General features: G+C 40.7%; 2 protein-coding genes across 4 annotated transcripts in view; one reads left to right on the forward strand and one right to left on the reverse strand.

Annotated features, from left to right (window-relative positions):
- Nucleotides 1–15,515, reverse strand: part of tctn1 (tectonic family member 1) — a 44,821-nt gene extending 29,306 nt beyond the window's left edge. For both annotated transcript variants that reach the window (XM_060908910.1, XM_060908911.1), the window contains exons 1-8: nucleotides 15,046–15,515; nucleotides 9,466–9,583; nucleotides 8,273–8,406; nucleotides 6,625–6,779; nucleotides 6,329–6,431; nucleotides 848–960; nucleotides 603–623; nucleotides 220–357 (exon numbers count right to left, since the gene is read on the reverse strand). In XM_060908910.1, coding sequence (XP_060764893.1) covers nucleotides 220–357; nucleotides 603–623; nucleotides 848–960; nucleotides 6,329–6,431; nucleotides 6,625–6,779; nucleotides 8,273–8,406; nucleotides 9,466–9,583; nucleotides 15,046–15,484 — 1,221 coding nt within the window. In that variant the 5' untranslated portion in view covers nucleotides 15,485–15,515. The remainder of the gene's footprint in view (nucleotides 1–219; nucleotides 358–602; nucleotides 624–847; nucleotides 961–6,328; nucleotides 6,432–6,624; nucleotides 6,780–8,272; nucleotides 8,407–9,465; nucleotides 9,584–15,045) is intronic.
- A 3,331-nt stretch (nucleotides 15,516–18,846) lies between these two features.
- sftpba (surfactant protein Ba) overlaps nucleotides 18,847–21,965 on the forward strand; it is a 36,438-nt gene continuing 33,319 nt past the window's right edge. For both annotated transcript variants that reach the window (XM_060908102.1, XM_060908103.1), the window contains exon 1: nucleotides 18,847–19,282. In XM_060908102.1, the coding sequence (XP_060764085.1) occupies nucleotides 19,231–19,282 (52 nt within the window). In that variant the 5' untranslated portion in view covers nucleotides 18,847–19,230. The remainder of the gene's footprint in view (nucleotides 19,283–21,965) is intronic.

Consider the following 21,965-nt stretch of genomic DNA (forward strand, 5'->3'; position numbering starts at 1 on the left):
GAAGGGTCTCTCTCGGCTTCCGTAGAAGGGTGAGTCGGCTCCTTTAATGCATCATAGGTTGTTATTGTATTTAAAATTGAATCTGAGGGAATGATGTCAATTTCGACACAAAAATATTATTCTGCACCTGCGTTTCTTTCTGTATACATGTGCAGTACTTTCCTGCTCTATTCCCTGATGGACCGCAGTCAATAAAGTGAAGGTTTTGAGATTGCTAACCTGCAGCACCACCTGGTTGCAGACCTGACCATGAAGCACGGGTGTGTAGTCAGAAGCAGCAGCGGCATCCGTCTGTACCAGTGTGTGTGTGCCCTCGAGAGACCGCAGTGTAATGTTCTCCACTTCTACAGACACCAGCTGAGACGCACACACACACACGTCAGAGACATGGTGCTAATCCTGTCACACATCCTGCGAAATGTCGTTATGCTACACTACTATAGCAACCTGAACACTAGAACCATTTTATCTTCATCACTGTGTCATGGCACTGGGCTCCTTAAAGTCCACCTAACAAGTACAGGATTATGGTTCTTTGATTTCCAAAGCATGACTAAAACAGAAAAAAAACTAGTATAATATGGTAAAATTTGTATTCTTACATCAGCACCAGTGTCCTTCCCCTGAAAAAAAAAAGAAAGGAAAAATGGGTTCAAAACTGTTTATGATTTAAGAGATAATAGTAAGGCATGTCGAGGTTCATATCATAGTTGCCTAGTGATATTAAAATCTATACCCATCCATCTACGTTATTTAAATGGCTTGTCTGACACAGAATTATAGGATTCCCTGCTCCAAGGTCAGTCACAATACCAAACTGACTGAACCAGCATGGTTCCGGACTCACTGAAAAAACACGGAAACTGGTGTACGCTTTAAGATTCAGCGCATCTAACATGGTGCAATCTTGGGCCAAAGCGAAGCTCCTCACACATCTGCTCGTCTGATCCTGTAGAAAGGCTGCAGAGAAACAGAAAAAAAAAAGGCAAATCGCTAACAGACAAAAATAATAAAATGAGAAATAAAATTATCTTAATCTGTGCTAACAGACCTCGAACACTGTGGGTTTACTATCGACAAAAGAACTACAAGACATCTGGCTATAAACATCAACTGCAGAAGATACACAATTACTACTTCACAGAGTCGAGAAAGCTGCAAAACTGACCAGTTTGCATCTTAATGGAAAAAAAAAAAAGACAGAAATTTTTTTTTAACCAACAACACAAGAACAGTCACTCAAGATGAAGATGAATTGGGCGGCAGTGGACGGCAATGCATAAAATGGGAGTGGTTTGGAAATCCGAACTAAAGAGGGACCTAAAGATGAGATGTTTTACAGCTACGGTTAAAAGTGTGCTGTTGTACAGCTCAGAATGCTGGACATTAACTAAAAGGCCTGAACGGCGTCTGAACGGCTGTTATACTCAGTGCGTTTACATGCACATAGAGAAAATCGAATTTCTGCCGTAGCTCGACTGAAATCGAAGTTCTAAATGCCATGGAAACACCTTAGCTCGGCTGAAATCGAACCGAACTGGATTTCTCGTAATCGAGCTACGCGACCTAGATTATGCGATTGTAGCCGAGCTACTTAGTGCATGTAAACCCTATCAAGCTACGTAGTCGAGCTACTTACTTCAGCACTGCCCCTTCCGGAAGTGACGAGTGACGAGACCACAAGCAGGAAACACAACAGCCTCGGTTGGCATGACAACAGTAGTAGAAACGTGCACTTCTGGAGCAATGAGGAGATAGAGTTCATGCTCATTCAGCTTAAGGAGTTGAATATATATCTATATCTCGATGTTGCTGTCCTCATCGTCGTTCTTCTTGTGAACAAGGAACTGATAACTTTGTTTATACTCTTGAATAGCTCTTCTTCATGACGACAACCGGAAGTGTACCAACACGATGGGGCGTGTAGCGCCACCTGTAGCTCGGGTGCACAATGTACCTCACACAATAGCTCGATTTCCTTGTGTGCATGTAGGATTGGATTTCTCTGGCACCCCTGCTGGGACCCTTAGCTCGATTACCGACAGTAGCTCGATTTGGATGTGCATGTAAACGCACTGACTGTTATATGGCTGCATGTTGAGAACTGTATTAAATGCTAGTTGGAAAGACCATGTAACAAATAAAGAACTATATAGGAATATTCCTCAACTCTCTCTGACTATAAAAGAAAGAAGGCTGAGATTCATAGGTCGCTGCTGGCGTAGCAAAAAAAATACATAAATAAAAAATTATATCCAAAGTACTTTTATGGGAACCGTTGCATGGAAAAAGGAGTAGGAAGGCCTGCTACAACACATTGAGCAACTAGAGAGAGATACCAATCTTAGCAAAGATCAGCTCCCGACAGCAATGGAAGACAGGGATGACTGGGAAAGAATAGTTAGGATTGTTCGAGCAAGCAGTTCAATAAAGTAGTAGTAGTACAACCCCAATTCCAAAAAAGTTGGGACGCTGTGTCAACTGTAAATAAAAACAATGTGATAATTTGCAAATCATGGAAGCCCTATATTTCATTGAAAATAGTACAAAGACAACACATCAAATGTTGAAACTGAGAAATTTTATTGTTTTTTGGAAAAATATATGCTCATTTTGAATTTGATGTCAGCAACACGTTTCAAAAAAGTTGGGACGGGGCATGTTTACCATTATGTTGCATCACCTCTACTTTTAACAACACTCTGTAAATGTTTGGGAACTGAGGAAAACAATTATACTGTAGTTCTGAAAGAGAAATGTTGTCCCATTCTTGCCTGATATACAATTTCAGCTGCTCAACAGTTCGGGGTCTCCTTTGTCGTATTTTGTGCTTCATAATGCACCAAATGTTTTAAATGGGACATAGGTCTGGACTGCAGGCAGGCCAGTGTAGGGACAGCCACAGTCCCCATCCAGAACTACATACCCCATCAACCAACTTCCGCGATGACCTACGTCACGGCTGGGCGGGATCACCTACGTCACGTCCTCCATGACTCTATAAGTGACCCGGAAACCCTCCATTCTCTCTCTCTCTCGTCGTGGACCGTCGCGTCATACAGACAAAGAGACACCCACTCATCAGAACATCCAAAATCAAGATGTCTGCCTTGCAAGAAAAAGAAGACTCAGCGCGCTTTCGTATATACCACTGGCCACGGTAAAAGTACCCAAGTTGCGCTGTCTCACTCAATTGAGTTACAACCAGTTTTATTTGTTTATTATAAGTAACGTTACGACTACAGCCCAAGCAGTTAATTAAAAGTTAGAAGCGACCGGATTCCTTCTGACTTAATTGCTGTGCACATTATTGATCAGAGACTTTTCCTCACGAACGACGAAGTCTGGATCAAGGAATTCTCTGCGCCTTTTTACAGGAGCGACCCACGAGCTTCTGTGAACCCCGCGAAACTTCGGGACATCTTTGCATTCCTACATAGGAGCAAAATACTAGAAGTAAGACTGGCATTTGGGCAAACTAGTCTTAGGAATTAGCTTTATGAAGTAGTGTGAATTTAAACTCAGAAACTGTTTAATTGTGCACACTGATCATTGTGTTCTACAATTGTTCTCTCTCCGTTGTTTAATAGATAGGCTGTTGCATGCTCTTTGCCATCTTCTCTAACATCCTTTAATTTCATTATTACACACATTTTGACCTCATCAAGATTTCAGTGAATTTGGTAATGTTATAGGGAGTGGATTAGCAACCACGACATATTCCTTTGTCTCAAGAGACCACGAGGTAATATTCCTTTGTCTCAAGAGACCACGAGGTGATTCTCCCTTCCCCCCAACACCTTAAGGCCAATTTATGCTGACAACGCAGTCCTCGCAGATGGCGTCGCAGATGGCGTCTGCGTAGCCCCCCCCTTCGCAGACGCTCTGCGCGCACCTCCCAAAAATTGTGACCACCGCAGAAGCCTCGCAGACAGTGTCACAGACAAGAGGGCTCTGATTGGTCCACTCTACATCCGCTGTACACGCATTTCCGCTTCCCTATTTTCCCGGTTTGGTTTGTTTTCACTACCGCCATTTTTAAAAACATGAGCGAAGATGGAGCAGCACGAAGAGCGGTTGATCGAGGAAGTACGTACATCTATACGACTCCAGCTCTAGTCATTATAAGTAACCGGAGGATAAACACTCCACTAACCACACCCACCAACTACTCCTAGCGATTTCGCGACTTCGCGCCCCCTTGCGTTGTGGCGGTGAATAACATCGCACACGCCTATTACTCCCCGCTCAACGATAAATTACAACTGTCTGCGAAAAGCTATCTGCTAAAGCCTTGTTGCAAGAGCATGCAGAGGCCTTTAGATAACATTCCAAACTTTACAGCCCCCTCACACACACACACACACACACACACACACACACACACACGCTCATCGAGTATACTGACCATATTGAATGTATTCAACTGCTGTTACCCATTTAGTATCGTTGTTATAATAAATTCAATTATTCTGTTAAACTGTGCTTGTCTGTTTTTTTGTTGCTGCTGTATCCTTGAAGTCACACAATCTCAAAGAACTCCAAATTGCCTTCACTCAAGTGTATATGAATGCTATTGGCTGTAGTGCCAATGTATACTGGTAAGTAATACATTATTGCTGCATCGGTAGTGATCATAATAATTTGGAATATACCATAATTTAGCTGTTTGGTAATTTATTATTAAACACCAGAATTAATGGTATTCTTAATGAGACTGATTTAATGAGACTGATTTAATGAGACTGATCACTTAAGACCAATTGCACCCACACCAGTTTAGCACCTGCACTCTTATTATGAAGCCACACAGTTTTAATATGTGCAGAAAGCATTTTGGCATTGTCTTGCTGAAAGAGGGAAGGCCTTCTCTGAAAAAGATGCCATCTGGATGGCAGCATATTGCTCTGAAACGTGTATATATCATTCAGCATTAATGATGCCATCAAAGATGTACAAGCTACCCATGTCATGTGCACTAATGCATCCTCATACCATCACAGATGCTGGCTTTTGAACTGTGCACTGATAATAAGCCGGATGGTCCCTCTCCTCTTTAGCCTGGAGGACGTGGTGCCCATGATTTTTAAAAAGAATTTCTACTTTTGATTCATCAAACCTCGGGACAATTTTCCACTTTGCTTCAGTCCATCGTAAAAGAGCTCAGGCCCAGAGAAGGTGACGGTGTGTCTGGATATTGTTTATATCTGGTTTTAACTTGCATTTGTGGATGCAGTAATGAACTGTTTTCACAGACGATGGTTTTCTGAAGTGCTCCTGAGCCTACACAGTGATTTCCACTACAGACACATGTCTGCTTTTAACGCCGTGTCGCCTGAGGGCCTGAAGATCACAAGCATCCAGTATCAGTTTTCAGCCTTGTCTCTTGCATACAGAGATTTCTCCAGATTCTCTGAATCTTTTAATGATTTTCTGGACCATAGATGATGTGATCCACAAATTCTTTGCAATTTTACATTGAGGAATGTTATTCGTAAATTGTTGCACTGTTTGCTCACGCAGACTTTCACAGAGCAGTGAACCCCTCCCCATCTTTAATTCTGAGAGACTCCGCCTATCTGGGATGCTCTTTTTATACCCAATCATGTTACTGACCTGTTGACAATTAACCAAATTAGTTCTTTTTTTCCCCAGCATTACACAACTTTTTTGTTTTTTTGTTGCTCCGTCCCAATTTTTCTGAAACGTATTGCTGACATCAAATTCAAAATGAGCATAAATTTTTCAAAAAACAATAAAATTTCTCAGTTTCAACAACATTTCATATGTTGCCTTTGTACTATTTTCAATGAAATATAGGGTTTCCATGATTTGCAAATCTTCACATTCGGTTTTTATTTGTTTTACACAGTGTCCCAACTTTTTTGGAATTAGGGTTGTAGTAGTAATCTGTGCTAAGTACGTAAGTAATATAGAGGGGTGGGTAGGATGGACAGACGAAGCAATATATATTTGACACAAATGCAAGTAATTATTTAAAAAACAAATACACAGCATTATAAAAGACGAGATAAAACAATAAATCACAGCACTACAGTGCTTTTTTTTTTTTAACTAGATCCCTAAAAGGCCATGGATTCACATTTTTTATTTGAACAGCTACTCAAGATCTCAAAGCAGGAAAGTATCCCAATATTTCTGGAATAGAAAGTGCTCTTGTAATAATGACATACATTTATAAAAAACAAACAAACAAACAAACAAACAAAAAAAAACATAAGCAATTCTGATACCTGGAAAATTCCCTGATCTGTATCTTGTGGAATCAAAATGTGCGTGTGAGACTGACGAGGATGTGTTGTTTTACCTGCAGGGTTCATGTCTAAGCAGTTCGCTGTACTAGCAGATGCTGGAAACCTGAAGAAACCTCGCTGCTCGGCATAATCCATCGTCTGGATGAGATCCCCATACTGAAGGCAAAACACGGCAGGCGTGAAGAACCATGGTCATGTCTCTTTACTTGTTTACTTACTTACAGATAGATAAATAATGATGATGGCTAACTAGTAAAAACACACTAGATCTCACAGCATCAACCTCCAGCACCCCCAGTCCTCCTGAGGACATCAGTGACTGAAACGGCAAAATAATGCACCACTGTACCACGTATCCTGGAGAGTTTTCCTGTGCAGGAGTCGGTAGTTCATGGCCGTCTCCACTCGAGGCTCTGAAGAAGAATCCCGCAAAGCGATTAAAGAGACTGTCGAAATTGTTCTCGGTGGGAATCGTCGGGTCGATGAAGGACATGCCCTGTTCATCTTTGAGCAAAACAGAAAGACAGAATGAATGAATGAATGAATGAACGAACCCTTTATTATCACTGTTACCAGTGAAATTGACCATCAACCTGTCCTTACAGAGGGGGAACAGGACAGGAAGACAGAGATAAAAGAAAAAGAAACACAGTAGTAACATGAGGAAAGATGAGGAAAAAAAGAACACCCCCCCACTATGCTCCTATCAGGAGTACAGTGTGGGAGCATTTAAAAACCTCCGCACAAGCACACAATAACACAAGTACACTTTAAAACATGGGACTTGAGGGGGGGAAGGGGGGAAGGAGGGGGCAATCAGGGGTAGGGGGGAAGGGGTAAGGGGGTAGGAGGGGAGGAGAGGAGGTAGAGGTAACCCAGCGCAAGCAAGCAGCCGTCCGCTCCTGCAGCCATGCAAGCGGCGCTGGTCACGCACCCGCTTGTCACACTGGGGGTGAAAAACGGCGACCGCAGAAAATTGGGGAAGGAATGCGAAGAATGCGAGAGTGTCTCCCAGCAGTGACCTTCTGGGGGAAATGTTTCCCCGGCAACAGCCTTGATCGAGGCCGGTGCTGTTCAGGGAGCCGAATGTCGATAAGATAGAGATTGTTTGGTCTTTCGAACAGACGCAGTCTTTACACGTCCACACCACTCATCCATATCTGTCCATTTCATCCATATCTGTTCAATTCAATTCCATTTGGTCTCCGAAATACTTATTCCTTGCAAAGCCGAAAGCGTCTCCAAGATGACAACCATGTTGTGGTTCAAGTTCTGCCACAGTCTGAGTGCCGACAGCTTGGCCCACCGCTCCAATCATATCGGGCAGCTTTGTGGGGCTTTGAACAGCTGTCACCATTGTCTGATTTCCTCGATATATCAGGGCAATGCTTAATCCAATCAGCAAAAGTTTGGTAATCATGGTTCCGAATAGGTAGATATCTTCAATGTCCTCCACAGACGTTCCGGCAGGACCAGTGGGTTCCCCCGAACCCAGAAACTGTGTCAATTTCGTTAGGAGACCAGTTTATCAAATCCATGCTTTTTTAGTTTAGAAATTCAATGTGGAGAGAGTCTCTCAAAAAAAAAGTATAGAAGTGACTGTGACAGACATGTTTCTGATGCTAAAATGAAGCATGAAGCATTTTCAAATCGGAATAAACGCCGCACCCTCCTTTTTTTTAAAAACCAAACAAAAATATAACAATAACGGAGTTATTATCAGAGTGTCAGTTCTGTCCATAATGTTTTTCAAACTTCACGCTCATCTAGTGACCAGAATTATGCAGTGAGCATTTCTGAGGAGGACGCACACCAAGGACATTTCTCAAAAATAACGAGCTGGGATGAACTTTATCCTAGAAATTGTACCAAACCAGGCAGCTTCCTTCTGAATAAAATAAAACAAGCTGCGGTGACAATATTTGGTAACGTCCATGAAACCATGATTAATCTAGAACTGGCACAACTGTGCTTGTGTAACGTTGTGCTGCACTTACAGTTAGCAGACTGTATGCAGAAGACATCAGGGTTGATCTCTCGCTGGACAGACGTCATCACTTGGGACAAACCCTCTGGGGTTACAGTGAGTGTGTACACAGCTGCATCCTGGCTGCACAGCTTAGCATCCCCGCTGATCAAACACACGAGTAGGAGCAGGGTTATTATAAAGTAATTCACACTTCTATTCACGGTTTTATAGTATAAATGATATTGAAACATGTTGTTAAACATACTAAAACGATTCAACCTTCTACCTGTGACATGAGCAAGCAAAGAGAGCCAGCGAGTGATTCGTCATATAAAGCCTATAATAATCCATTTGCCAGGTCGGATATCATTTCACATTACATAAATTTAAAACAACCAGAGAAACAAGAGCATGCTCAAGGTTTTGTGGGTAAAGATTGTGTAGGACTGGAAACGTACTCACAACACTCTTGTACTCTAATTACCATAATCTCATTCAAACAAGCTAAGTACTGCATTCATTACTATGAATGACTAAAGGTGTCCAGACTTTTGACTGGTACTGTATATTACATTACATTACATGGCATTTAGCAGGCGCGTTTATCCAAAATGATGAACAACAAGTGCAAAGTCAGGAACACGAAATGCTGAACTTCTAGACAAGAAGGTTCTTGTGCCAAGTGAACAAGTGACAGAATAATACTTAGTGTAATATTCTGCTGAAGTACCAATACTCAAACAGCCAAGGAAACAAACCAACCACACAAATGAACTGACAAAGAGAAAAAAAAAACACCACCACCAAACTCCAACAGTGAACTCCAGACTAGACCGTACACAGCCTGGGTTGGTCAGGACTGATATGCAGTGAAGCAGCGGAGAAGTGCAGCCTGAAGAGGTGAGTCTTCAGTCTGCGCTTGAAGGTGATCAGGGAGTCGGCAGTTCTGACCTCAATGGGAAGGTCATTCCACCAACAGGGAGCCAGAACAGATAGCAGTCTTGAGCGGGCTGGGCAGAAGCGGAGAGGAGGAGGGGCCAGGCGACCAGTAGTAGCGGAGTGTAGGGACCTGACTGGCGTGTCGGGGCGGATCAGACTCTGGAGGTATGCTGGACCTAACCTCTTGACAGCCTGGTAAGCGAGCACCAACGTCTTAAATTTGATACGAGCTGCGATGAAAACCCAATGCTACATTTTGTGTACGTGTGTGTAGAAGCTTACACAACTTTCTGCACTAAGCAGTGTGTGAAGAGGGCCAGCTCCTGAGTGCAATCCGGGTCACAGCAGCAGTTTATATCACATCGCTGTCTCTGTACGTTACACGGACACACAGCAGACACTGGAGAGAGCAAACACACACACACACACGGTTAAACACAAACCATCAGACTAAGCATGCATCCTCACTTCATTTAATCTCAAATATTTATTTCTCTATCACTGGCTTGATAGGTTTATGATAACACTGTAAACTGTTTATCTGTAGTGTAATGAGAGAATCCAGCTCAAAACAAGACACATCAGTCACTGTTCAGAAGTTCTGGACAAACTGTCTCTAGTCATAAACTGGAGCATTAAAACATCAAAAAGTCAGTCGTAGTTTGGTTATTTTACTGCTTTTCTGTACACATTATACAACCCCAATTCCAAAAAAGTTGGGACGCTGTGTAAACTGTAGATAAAGTCAGAATGCGAAACAAAAAAATTTGCAAAACATGGAAACCCTATTTTTCATTGAACATAGTACAAAGACAACATTTCACATGTTGAAACTGAGAAATTTCATTGTTTTTTGAAATATATACGCTCATTTTGAATTTTATGTCAGCAACACATTTCAAAAAAGTTGGGACAGGGGCATGTCTACCACTGTGTTGCATCACATCTACTTTTAACAACACCCGGTAAACGTTTGGGAACTGAGGAGACCAATTGCTGTAGTTTTGAAAGAGAAATGTTGTCCCATTCTTGCCTGATGTACAATTTCAGTTGCTCAACAGTTCAGGGTCTCCTTTGTCTTATTTTGCACTTCATAATACACCAAATGTTTTAAATGGGAGACAGGTCTGGACTGCAGGCAGGCCAGTTTAGCACCCGGACTCTTTAACTATGGAGCCATGCAGTTTTAATATGTGCAGAAAGCGGTTTGGCATTGTCTTGCTGAAAGAAGAAAGGCCTTCCCTGAAAAAGATTTTGTCTGGATGGCAGCATGTTGCTCTGAAACGTGTATATATCATTCAGCATTAATGATGCTTTCCCAGATGTACAAGCTACCCATGTGATATGCACTAATGCACCCTCATACCATCACAGATGCTGGCTTTTGAACTGTGCACTGATAACAAGCTGGATGGTCCCTCTCCTCTTTAGCCTGGAGGACATGGTGTCCATGATTTCTAAAAAGAATTTCTACTTTTGATTCATCAGACCTCGGGACAATTTTCCACTTTGCCTCAGTCCATCGTAAAAGAGCTCGGGCCCAGAGAAGGCGCCGGTGTTTCTGGATATTGTTTATATCTGGTTTTAACTTGCATTTGTGGACGCAATAATGAACTGTTTTCACAGACAATGATTTTCTGAAGTGTTCCTGAACCCATACAGTGATTTCCACTACAGACACATGTCTGCTTTTAATGCAGTTTTGCCTGAGGGCCTGAAGATCACACGCATCCAATGTCAGTTTTCAGCCTTGTGTCTTGCATACAGAGATTTCTCCAGATTCTCTGAATCCTTTAATGATATTACGGACCATAGATGATGTAATCCCCAAATTCTTTGCAATTTTACATTGAGGAGCGTTATTCTTAAATTGTTGCACTGTTTGCCCATGCAGTCTTTCACAAAGCGGTGAACCCCTCCCCATCTTTACTTCTGAGAGACTCCACCTCTCTGGGATGCTCTATTTATACCTAATCATGTTACTGACCTGTTGCCAATTAACCAAATTAGGGGTTTTTTTAGCATTACACAACTTTTTCAGTCATCTGTTGCCCCGTCCCAGCTTTTCTGAAACATGTTGCTGACATCAAATTCAAAATGAGCACATATTTTTCAAAACCAATAAAATTTCTCAATTTCAACATTTGATATGTTGTTCTTGTACTATTTTCAATGAAATATAGGGTTTCCATGATTTACAAATCTTCACATTCTGTTTTTATGTAGTTTACACAGCGTCCCAACTTTTTTGGAATTGGGGTTGTATGAAAATGAGCAACTTTGATTATCGAATATTTTTGAGGGTTGGGCGATTCTGATAGGCTCTCATAATGGGTTGGATGGGCGCAGGGTTTATTTAAAAAAAAAAAAAACTCTTGACCCAAGCATCACTACATAAATCTACACCAAGCGGCAACCTCCACTCCTCGAAAGTGAAGCCAAATGTGGAAGTGCTAAAATTTGCAGTTCCTTGAATGGCCAATTGAGGCTGGCTCCAAAAGCAAGTCAATTCCCATCGACCCTCGTGTTAAAATGTCCAACTCTTCATGGCGACTGTACGGGGGTGAATTTTTATATACCGTATTTTCTGGACTATAGAGCGCACCTGTATATAAGCCGCATCCGCTCTATTTTTAAAAAAATAATAAAAAAAAGATATACAAGCCGCACCGGGCTATAAGCCGCAGATATCCATGTTGAAAAATTAGATATTTACTGCATGTACAGAATGATTTTGTACTGTAAATGTACATGTATGTACCTGAACAGATTCTTTCCGAACAGTGCCTTTTAACACGGCAGCAACTTTGCTGATTAAAACGGAACAGAACCAAGAGAAAATAACCGGTATTTATTTACCTTCATTTCTCCTGTGTTTGAAACCACAAGTCACTTTAATCATCTTCGCTGGATTTGAAAATAATTACCAGTTAGTAATTTGTCGTGCGTGTTCTATCTGCTAAAGATCTGCTAATTCTTCTTTGCATTGATTTTTCATCTATCTTATTTTTGATTCTACTTCCGGTTAGAGCGCCCCTAGCGGTGGAAGAAAAAGCCACAGAATAGCTGCACCTTTGTATAAGCCGCATGGTTCAAAACCTAGGAAAAAAGTAGCGGCTTATAGTCCAGAAAATACGGTAATTCAACAGTTTAAATTATATTGAGCCATATATTTATGCATAATTGGGGCGGGGCCGATTTGAGTGGCAGCTGGGTTTGTGTCGTCTTGTTAGCCGCTAACCGGCATTACCTCAGAACTCAAGTCCAATTCACTGCAGGTGACTGATTTATGTAAATTATTTATGGAACCAATGATTATTTTTTTCATAAACCAGTCATTGAGGTTATGGTCTGTATCTTATGGAACAGCTTCTTTTAGTTTAGCCAGTAACTTGCATAGCTAGCTTCGAGGTTAGTACGCGTGTTCCAGCCGGACTATTCCAGCAGCTAGGCTTTACTATTCTCACCCCTTTTTCCATTTATGGACTAGCCGGGAGTGAGGCAGGGTCAGGCACTGCCCGCAGTCTCCTGATTTCAGCTTCAAACCCACTCATCAGAAATCCTATGAGTGACCTCACAGAGGCTTTTTCCGTTATTTTTACAGTCTATATTCATAAATAAATGACCACAGAATCCAGCCATGTTCTAAATATTTTCCAGGTGATTTGTAGACGTTACAAACAGTAATAATAATTTTTTTTTTTAAATGCTTATTGCACCTTTAAAGTCATACCTTCAGTGACAGGCTCTTCGGAAATTCTAGGAGTGACGTCACAGAGGCTTTGTCCATTATTTTTTACAGTCTATGTTCATAAATCTACGACCACAGAATCTAGAGCATCTATAAAATGCCTGACAGGAAGGCTATCCAAACATAAACAAGCTACCGGACCAGAAGTCAGGTTTCCAAACGTGTTTTTCCTCAACCACTTGGTCCACTTGTTCTGAGGTTGTGGCTTAAACCAATATTTGTATCATGTTCTAAATATTTTCCAGGTGATCTGTAGAAGTTAGAAACACTAATAATAAAATTTTTTAAAAAATGCTTATTGCACCTTTAAAGTCACCTTCAGCGACAGGCTCTTCGGAAATCCTACGAGTGACGTCACAGAGGCTCTGTCCACTATTTTTTTACAGTCTATGTTCATAAATCTACGACCACAAAATCTACAGCATCTATAAAATGCCTGACAGGAAGGCTATCCAAACATAAACAAGCTACTGGACCAGAAGTCAGGTTTCCAAAGGGGTTTTTCTCAACCACTTGGTACACTTGCTCTGAGGTTATGATAAAAAAAAAAATTGGTTTAAGCTATGTTCTAAATATTTTCCAGGTGATTTGTAGAAGTCAGAAATAGTAATAATACATTTTTTTTAAATGCTTATTGCACCTTTAAAGTCATACCTTCAGCGACGGGCTCTTCGGAAATCTTATGAGTGACGTCAAGAAGGCTTTGTCCATTATTTTTACAGTCTATGTTCATAAATCTACGACCACAGAATCTAGAGCATCTATAAAATGCCTGACAGGAAGGCTATCCAAACATAAACAAGCTACCGGACCAGAAGTCCGTTTTCCAAACAGGTTTTTCCTCAACCACTTGGTACACTTGTTCTGAGGTTGTAGCTTAAACCAATATTTTTATCATGTTCTAAATATTTTCCAGGTGATCTGTAGAAGTTAGAAACAGTAATAATAAAATTTTAAAAAAATGCTTATTGCACCTTTAAAGTCATACACAGCAAATTCCTCAGTGTTGAATTAACACTTTCGGAGTTCATTTGTGTCCAATTGGACATATATAAACACAGTAGGGTGTTAAATCAACACTCTGGGTGTTAATTCAACACTGGGGATTTTGCTGTGTACCTTCAGCGACAGGCTCTTCGGAAATCCTACGAGTGACGTCACAGAGGCTCTGTCCATTATTTTTTACAGTCTATGTTCATAAATCTACGATCACAAAATCTAGAGCATCTATAAAATGCCTGACAGGAAGGCTATCCAAACATAAACAAGCTACTGGACCAGAAGTCAGGTTTCCAAAGGGGTTTTTCTCAACCACTTGGTACACTTGCTCTGAGGTTATGATAAAAAAAAAAATTGGTTTAAGCTATGTTCTAAATATTTTCCAGGTGATTTGTAGAAGTTAGAAATAGTAATAATACTTTTTTTTAAAATGCTTATTGCACCTTTAAAGTCATACCTTCAGCGACGGGCTCTTCGGAAATCTTATGAGTGACGTCAAGAAGGCTTTGTCCATTATTTTTACAGTCTATGTTCATAATCTACGACCACAGAATCTAGAGCATCTATAAAATGCCTGACAGGAAGGCTATCCAAACATAAACAAGCTACCGGACCAGAAGTCAGTTTTCCAAACAGGTTTTTCTAAACTTGGTACACTTGTTCTGAGGTTGTAGCTTAAACCAATATTTTTTATCATGTTCTAAATATTTTCCAGGTGATTTGTAGAAGTTAGAAACAGTAATAATAAATTTTTTAAAAAAATGCTTATTGCACCTTTAAAGTCATACCTTCAGCGACAGGCTCTTTGGAAATCCTACGAGTGACGTCACAGAGGCTCTGTCCATTATTTTTTACAGTCTATGTTCATAAATCTATGACCACAGAATCTAGAGCATCTATAAAATGCCTGACAGGAAGGCTATCCAAACAAACAAGCTACTGGACCAGAAGTCAGGTTTCCAAAGGGGTTTTTCTCAACCACTTGGTCCACTTGTTCTGAGGTTGTGGCTTAAACCAATATTTGTATCATGTTCTAAATATTTTCCAGGTGATCTGTAGAAGTTAGAAACAGTAAATTTTTAAAAATGCTTATTGCACCTTTAAAGTCATACCTTCAGTGACAGGCTGAGGTAGTGTCCCTGAGAGGGGTAAAGGCAGGGAGGAAATGCCCACATTCTCAGTTTCAGGGGTCGCTGTTGTAGCTGATATGCTTGTTTTTGAGCCTTCTGTTGTAAATAAGGGTGTTTTTGTTGTGTGTATCTCTGTTGGTGTGAAAGTGGAGGTCTCCGGGGATGCGAAGGCGGATGTTGGTGTCTGGACTCCTCCATCACTCACTGGGGCATTAGTGCTCTGCTCTGTTGGTGTCGAGATGAACTGAGGCGCTGAAGTGCCATTTTCTTGTCTCCCGGTCAAATTAAAAGCTTTATCAAAAACAAACGTGTCCTTTGAAACGACATGCGTGACGTTGACTTGGTTCGAGCTTGCATTATTCACGCAAACGGTCTTCCCTAAACACGCAAATATTATAAACACCCACAGCAGCGCCGCCATGCTTGGTAACCGCGCGCGCACTGACGCTCGTTTCCAGGAAGTGAGCGCTGGAGCAGGAATTCTGGGTAATCATCATGGCTGCGTCCCAAATCGCTTTCTCTGGCAGGCGGTTTCACAAGCATTCTTACCTCCTGGCACGTCTTTAACAGGAAAATAAACTCCACAGACCCCCTTAATATACATAATGTTCATAATTTAAATGCACTCACCGGCCACTTTATTAGGAACACATTCACCTGCTGTTTTATGCAGTTATCTATCTATCTATCTATCTATCTATCTATCTATCTATCTATCTATCTATCTAAATCAGCAGCACCATGCATAAAATCATGCAGATACAAATCTTCACTTCATTCAAACATCCATCCATCTATTATCTCTAGCCGCTTTATCCTGTTCTACAGGGTCGCAGGCGAGCTGGAGCCTATCCCAGCTGACTACGGGCGAAAGGCGGGGTACACCCTGGACAAGTCGCCAGGTCATCACAGGGCTGACACATAGACACAGACAACCATTCACACTCACATTCACACCTACGCTCAATTTAGAGTCACCAGTTAACCTAACCTGCATGTCTTTGGGGGAAACCGGAGCACCCGGAGGAAACCCACGTGGAGAGCATGCAAACTCCACACAGAAAGGCCCTCGCCGGCTGCTGGGCTCAAACCCAGGACTTTCTCATTCAAACATCAGAATGGGAAAAATTGTGATCTCAAAAGTGTCAAGTTTATTTTTATAGCGCTTTACAATAGACATTGTCGCAAAGCAGCTTTACAGAATTTTAATGACTTTAAACATGAGCTAAAATTTTAATTTGTGGTTAGGTTAATATGGGACGGCCTTGGGCTGAGGTGCCCTTGAGCGAGGCACCTAACTCCTAACTGCTCCCTGGGTGTTGTTAGCATGGCTGCCCACTGCTCTGGGTATGTGTGTGTGCTCATTGCTCACATGTGTGGTCACTGCTTCAGATGGGTTAAACGCAGAGAGAAATTTCACAAGTGTGTGATGAATAAAGTTGTGTTTTCTTTCCTTCTTTCTTTTATCCCTAATCTATCCCCAATGAGCAAGCCTGTGGCAACGGTGGCAAGGAAAAACTCCCTCAGACGACATGAGGAAGAAACCTGGAGAGGAACCAGACGCAAAAGCGAACCCATCCTCACCTGGGTGATAACAGACAACGTGATAACATTTTTAACAGTTGTAACATGAAGTCAGTTTCGTTGATGTCATAACGATGGAAACTTGAGTGCAAAACTGTTCATGACAACCAACTGCAGTCCTAAAGTTAGCAAGTCAACTGTAGTCCTCAGCCATAAAAGCATTACTGTAAGTGTCCAGAGCATCTTCCAATTGTGACTTTCAACTGTCCATATGGGCCTATCCTCCATAGGAGCGATGTGATGAGACTCCACTCCAGCCAGACGTAGGGCATCAGGATGGATCAGGCAGGTCCGAGGAACAGTAGAGTTCAGCATCTCGATCTCAGGATTGACATGTAACTCAGAGGAACAGACAGAGTTTGGGGGGGGGAAGAAAAGTGTAACTTACACTGTGGCACGGGTATTGGTGCCAGATGGACTGGTTTGAGCATTTCATGAACTGTTGATCTCCTGGGGTTTTCTCACACACACCCATAAATAAATAAACAAACCAGTGTCTGGGGTTTACATAGACTGGTGCAGAAAAAAAAAACCCACTGAGTGACCAACAGTTCTGTGGGTGGAAACATCTCATTGATGAGAGGTCAGAGGAAAATGGCTAGTGGTGGGCTTCCTAAAAGCTTCTTCACACCAAGAGTGTCTTTAACAAAAATATATATATATATTACACACACACACACACAGACAGGGCGGCACGGTGGTGTAGTGGTTAGCGCTGTTGCCTCACAGCAAGAAGGTCCGGGTTCGAGCCCCGTGGCCGGCGAGGGCCTTTCTGTGCGGAGTTTGCATGTTCTCCCCGTGGGTTTCCTCTGGGTGCTCCGGTTTCCCCCACAGTCCAAAGACATGCAGGTTAGGTTAACTGGTGACTCTAAATTGACCGTAGGTGTGAATGTGAGTGTGAATGGTTGTCTGTGTCTATGTGTCAGCCCTGTGGTGACTTGTCCAGGGTGTACCCCGCCTTTCGCCTGTAGACAGCTGGGATAGGCTCCAGCTTGCCTGCGACCCTGTAGAACAGGATAAAGCAGTTAGAGATAATGAGATGAGACACACACACGACCATTGTGGTATCAATCATTTTTTAAGGGCATCAAAAAAAAATCAAATTAATACCAAGACTTTTCCAAATTCATCTTCAGAACATGAACAGAGTGGCCCAAGTAAAACTGACTACATATTAAGATATTGGCCGAACAGTCTATGAATTAAAAAAAAAAAAAAAAAAAAGTTAAATCCTCTGCATATTCAGTAGCAGGCCTAAGTAATGCTCTATATTTCCCAGTCTGACTTATTCCCATTTCTTAAGATGCTTTATCATTTAATGCACATAAAAATCCACCAATTCACAGACATGGTTTAATGCTGTAATGTTTCATGCATCCATACTATAATTATAAACATCTCGACACAGTTGTTTTGAAGTAAATGTGCATGCAGATGTAAAAGTATTTACAGAATCTGACTTCAGATAAATCTATTACTGTAACTGCATGAGAGTATAAGGACAATATTAGTGAGGCGTAAAATCTATCATCAGGTTTATTCTATTTTTCCCCGCCGATTAGAACTGCACTATATTAAGATAATCTATATGAGCATGAGATCTCATCTCATCTCATTATCTCTAGCCGCTTTATCCTTCTACAGGGTCGCAGGCAAGCTGGAGCCTATCCCAGCTGACTACGGGTGAAAGGCAGGGTACACCCTGGACAAGTCGCCAGGTCATCACAGGGCTGACACATAGACACAGACAACCATTCACACTCACACCTACGCTCAATTTAGAGTCACCAGTTAACCTAACCTGCATGTCTTTGGACTGTGGGGGAAACCGGAGCACCCGGAGGAAACCCACGCGGACACGAGGAGAACATGCAAACTCCACACAGAAAGGCCCTCACCGGCCCCGGGGCTCGAACCCAGGACCTTCTTGCTGTGAGGCGACAGCGCTAACCACTACACCACCGTGCCACCCGAGCATGAAATCATTTGTTAAATTATATCACTACATTGGGATACTGTTTATTGAGTGTTAAACTGATTTCACATACACTGTTTGCTCTTACATGCTGCATTTGATCATTTTATGTGCGCGAATAAAAATAAACATGATCCAGTGCAGAGTCGTACAGCCATGCATTTTAAAACGTGTGTGCTTTTTTTGTAAGTACATATCAGGTTCATAGAAAAGATCAGACAGACGGACATCAAGCACATATCAAAAAGCAGATTAAAGCTGATATTTTATCTTTTGTTGCTTATCACACCGTTGGAGGTTTTTGTAGGCTTAGTGTTGAAATCAAGAAAAAAAAACAAATTGGCTTTGGACACTGAAACTTGTGAAATCTTGAGCTGCTGATTTATTTCTCCTCTCCGAGAGTTTCATCCGTGACTTCAGTCAAAGCTCTGCTCCAGCTTCATACCTTATCAACTCAGCCTGGCTTTGTGTGCTTAACCAAGCCTGAGCACATCAAATATTCTTTGAAGGTTTTTCACAGTGTTAGTTCCTGCTTTTGAGAAGCTCTATATAGCGAGCCAACGCCAAGGCCAGAGCAGAATTTCTCCAACAGCACACTGAAGACAGACATGGCCTTCACCAAGATCCTGCTGCTTTTGTTCCTTCCACTTCTTGGCACTGGTAAGAATGAATTGCTAAAATAATTCTCTCTTGTTCTTTTCGTGCCTGTTGGTTTATGCCATGTTGATTTTTTATGGCTTTTTTTGGGGGGGGGGGGGGGGGGGCAGGAGAAAGTTATACCTAGTGGCAGAGAAGATATCAGTAAAATCATGTCAATATTTGTACACATATTTAAACATAATAAGGTGCTACAGATTTACACCACAAGACACCCTAGCTGTTAAAAATGAACAACTCTGTTGAATAAAAGTGCATATTATCTGGACTAAGACCATTACTGACAGTTTTTATCTTCGAGCAGGTTCCAAATGATGATGTGCATCTTTTATACATTAATTATCTAGCCAAAGCATACCGTAAGTTATTCTAAAATTAAAATTGCATTCAAATAAAAAAAGTTATATTTCTCAGGCTGAAAAAGCATTACACTTGGTGTGAAACATCAGCACCTCAGATTATTCTTACTTTATTCTTACAGATTATTCTTACTATTCTTACAAGGGTCTGTCTTAGGTCCTAAACTGTTTATATTGTACATTAATGATTTATGTAATGTATCAAGTATAATGAAATGCATATTATTTGCCAATGATACAAACATCTTTTGCGCCGGGGACAATGCACAGCAGCTTATGGAAACAATCACAACCGAAATGAATAAATTAAAAAGGTGGTTTAACGTAAACAAATTGTCATTGAATTTGAGTAAAACAAAGATTATGTTATTTGGAAAATATAAGTCGAACCCTCAAGTTGAATTGAAAATTGACAACATAACCATAGAAAGAGTTTATGAAATAAAATTTCTGGGTGTGATTGTTGATCATAAAGTCTGCTGGAAACCGCATATTAATCATGTTAAAGCAAAAATAGCAAAGATTACTGCAATTTTGGGGAAATCAAGACACATTCTGGACTATAAATCACTACATACTCTGTATAATGCACTCATACTTCCATATCTGAGCTACTGTGTGGAGATATGGGGTAATACCTACAAATCTAACCTGCAGCCGTTATGCACATTACAAAAAAGAGCAATAAGAATCGTCAATAATACGGGATATCTTGAGCATACAAACGCATTATTCGTAAAAGCACACACTCTGAAATTCACTGATCTGGTTAAACACAAGACTGCACAAATTATGTATAAAGCAAGACATAACCTTCTTCCGGGTGAGGTACAAAATATGTTTATGGAAAGGCAGGGTGGGTATAACCTGAGAGGGGAAATGAATTTTAAGAGAGTAAATGTTAGAACAACTATGAAAAGTATGTGCATAACAGTCTGTGGGGTGAAATTGTGGAATGGTCTGGAAAATGAACTCAAAAATAGCACCAACATAAAACTGTTTAAAAAATTATATAAAAACATGTTAATAAAAATATATGAGAATGTGGACAGGCAGACTATATAGGTGATGATGAAATTGAGAGTAAGTCTGTGACTGGTCTCCTTGTATTTAGTGTATAGCTATAGGTATGTGTATATGTATGTACTGTATATATGTATTGTATGTGTGTATATATGCATAACATAAGTATCTGTATATATGATTTGATTTGGTCGATATTATACCATGTCGGTATGTTTTGGTATGTTGGTATGTTTTCTTTTTTGTTTATTGCTTTTGTTTTCTTTTGTATATATAGTTTATTATGGTGGAAAGTGACGTTTGATTAGCGGTGGTATAGAGGGTTAGGATTGGATAAGTTATTACTTCTTCCTAATCCTTTCTGAACATTGTTATGTTATTGCCTTGTGGCTACGCTATTCTGTTTGTTTATGACGATGTTTTGATTATTGCATTTTTTATTTAAATTTTTATTTTTATATCTTTCTTCTTTATTGTTCAGAATAAAGTAATCAATCAATCAATCAATCAATCTTTAGGTTTAATAAAGTATTTGACCTGCAAGTTATTACATCAGTGTTTTACTGCATTGCAAAACAAAAGCAAACAAAAAACCCCAGCACATATTACAATAAATTGTCAATATGCTTACTCATTCATTTTTAAATCACATTACTGATTTTTCTTCACCCCCGCCCCCGTTAAAAGTCATAATAGTTCCTCCCTTTTAGACATCTAGATCAAGTCTAATTTAAATTTTTTACCTTTACATTAGGTACTCCCTAATGGTGTATGTCTAGTAAAATTATTTGTAACTGTATTTATATTTATTTAAAAAAAAAAACGTCACAGCAAATGCACTTTTACAAAAACATTCATCTCTTATCTTTTAGCACAGCTTTGACATTTAACAATACCACAGATCATTTATTCATTCATGGCAAGTAACCGCTTTATCCTGGTAAGGTGAATTCCTGATGGCAAGGCAAGGCAAGTTTATTTATATAGCGCATTTCATACACAGTGGCAGTTCAATGTGCTTTACAGAGGTAAAAGCAAAACAGTAAACAATAAAAAATAAAATTACATAAAATAAAGGGGAAGAAGAGAGAAAGTTCAGTAAAAACAGCAGAATAAAATGGAATAAAAGTTAAGTAAAATTTAAGACATGCAAAGACTGTAAAAGTTAAGTAAAGTTTAAAACATGTAAAGATAATGATATTTAGGGCGGCACGGTGGTGTAGTGGTTAGCGCTGTCGCCTCACAGCAAGAAGGTCCTGGGTTCGAGCCCCGGGGCCGGCGAAGGCCTTTCTGTGCGGAGTTTG

The sequence above is a fragment of the Neoarius graeffei genome, chromosome 25 (genome assembly GCF_027579695.1).
Source record: "Neoarius graeffei isolate fNeoGra1 chromosome 25, fNeoGra1.pri, whole genome shotgun sequence".
Taxonomy (NCBI): domain Eukaryota; kingdom Metazoa; phylum Chordata; class Actinopteri; order Siluriformes; family Ariidae; genus Neoarius; species Neoarius graeffei.